General features: G+C 42.4%; 1 protein-coding gene across 1 annotated transcript; it reads left to right on the top strand.

Annotated features, from left to right (window-relative positions):
• Nucleotides 1-1,541, top strand: LOC120737750 (putative gustatory receptor clone PTE03). The gene has a single exon (XM_040038611.1). It carries the CDS (start codon nucleotides 549-551, stop codon nucleotides 1,491-1,493), a length of 945 nt encoding a protein of 314 aa, XP_039894545.1. The 5' UTR covers nucleotides 1-548; the 3' UTR covers nucleotides 1,494-1,541.
• Nucleotides 1,542-1,916: the final 375 nt, after the last annotated feature.

Here is a 1,916-nt window from a genome sequence, read left to right as displayed (position 1 = left end):
TGCCTAAGGGAAGCATGTATAATGCATCACCAAGGAACAGAAATAAAATCCCTATCCCAAATCTTTAATTCAAGCACGCCTCACAAACGCACTGAAAAAATGTCACAAAGTGGCAATTTCTACACTCTCCACCGACAAGACAGATGGGAAAATGCAAATGTGGAAGAAAAAAAGCCAGGACAACAATTGAAAAGATCCTAATAAAGCCAGTGAGAGGTTTAAACAAACTGAGGAAACTGATCATATGATTTGGGATGTGTGGCAGATTAAGCTCAGGGGAAACTAATGAGGGTGGGTCAATCAAAACTAACAAGAGAATGTTGTGAAACCAATAGAATTTTAAAGAGATCAAGAATTACCAAATAAAACAGTCTAAATCCAAAAAGGTATGGCACACACCAAAGACCTGTGGTAGCTAAAATACTACCACAGTTTTTTTTTCCTTCAAGAGAATAGTATCTTTCAAAAACACTTTAAAATCCCTTTAAAGTTTGAAAATAAACACGTTTTTTTGTCTTCTCTCCAGGTTGAAAGTAACCTTCTGCACTATGGAAAACCAGACTTCAGATATCCTGCTCTTAGAAGGTTTACAGGTCAGCCCAGATGCCTCCATTCCTGCTTTCATCCTCCTCCTCCTCATTTACATCTTCATCATGTTTTCCAACATTGTCCTGGTGATCCTGATCACGCTGGATAGTAGCCTCCACCAGCCCATGTATCTGCTCTTCTGTAACATGAGCATTAATGATGTATTTGGAGCCACAACAATCTTTCCACGTATGCTGAGGGATATTTTTATTCCCAGCTCAGATCGGTACATCCACTATGTAGACTGTGTCATTCAGGCCTTTTGTGTTCACATTTATGCAGGTTCTTCTCACACTATACTCATGATCATGGCTTTTGATCGCTATGTGGCAATCTGCAACCCGCTGCAGTACGCCACCATCATGACCAACTGGATGGTGGTGAAGCTGTCGGTCTTGGCCTGGGCAGTAATCTTCATTATGGTGACAATCCTCGTGGGCCTCAGCGTTCGCCTGTCACGCTGCAGGTGGATCATATTTAACCCTTTCTGTGACAATGCCTCTTTGTTTAAGCTCTCCTGTGAAAGCATCCTCATCAATAACATTTACGGTCTCGGCTACACTGTCCTTCTGATGGGCTCCTCCATTGGCAGTATCATTATCACCTACCTGAGGATCGCCATGGTGTGTCTGAGCAGCAAGAGCAAGACACTGAACAGCCGGGCGCTCCAGACCTACACCACCCACCTGACTATGTATGTCATCATGTTTGTGTCATGCATTGTCATGGTGCTCCTCCATCGCTTCCCACATTTGACAGACCAAAGGAAGTTAGCCTCCATGATGTTCCATGTGGTTCCTCCAGCACTGAATGCTGTTATCTATGGGATGCAGATCAAAGCAGTCCGACAAAAAATGTTCATCATGTTCACGAGGAATACAGTGACTGTGACTGACGGGAAATGATTCATATTCTCAATAAATAAATAAATATATTTACAGTACGTTTTTCTGCCTTTCATTGTTTTATTTCTCATATCCCGATTTCCTTCGTGTATTTTACTAAATACATACATCACAGCAGTTCACCTCAGACATCTGCATTCCCCTCAATATAATGCAGGTAAGGCCTCAGTCACACCAGACACCAGTTGGTGTCTGCCTGACAACCAGTGGTTGCAGGGAGACGCTGTCAGTTGGTATGTGAAAACTGCCATGAAGACATTTGTGGTGTTGCGCCCGATACCTCCGTGCAATTTGTTTGATCTGTAGCACATTAACCCTCTCATCCTAACCTTGCATTGAAAATGCTAACTTCTCCATAAACACTTACTATTTTCTTGTGAAACTTTGAAGAGTGTGATGAAAACTGGACACAAAGACTGCTTG

The sequence above is a fragment of the Simochromis diagramma genome, unplaced genomic scaffold (genome assembly GCF_900408965.1).
Source record: "Simochromis diagramma unplaced genomic scaffold, fSimDia1.1 OVJJ01000323.1, whole genome shotgun sequence".
Taxonomy (NCBI): Eukaryota; Metazoa; Chordata; class Actinopteri; order Cichliformes; family Cichlidae; genus Simochromis; species Simochromis diagramma.
The sequence above is the reverse complement of the archived record's forward strand: the minus strand, read 5'-3'. Positions and strand labels throughout refer to the sequence as shown.

What these genes read in the sequence shown, in the direction of transcription:
- LOC120737750 (XM_040038611.1), top strand. Translation starts at nt 549, where the DNA reads ATGGAAAACCAGACTTCAGATATCCTGCTCTTAGAAGGTTTACAGGTC.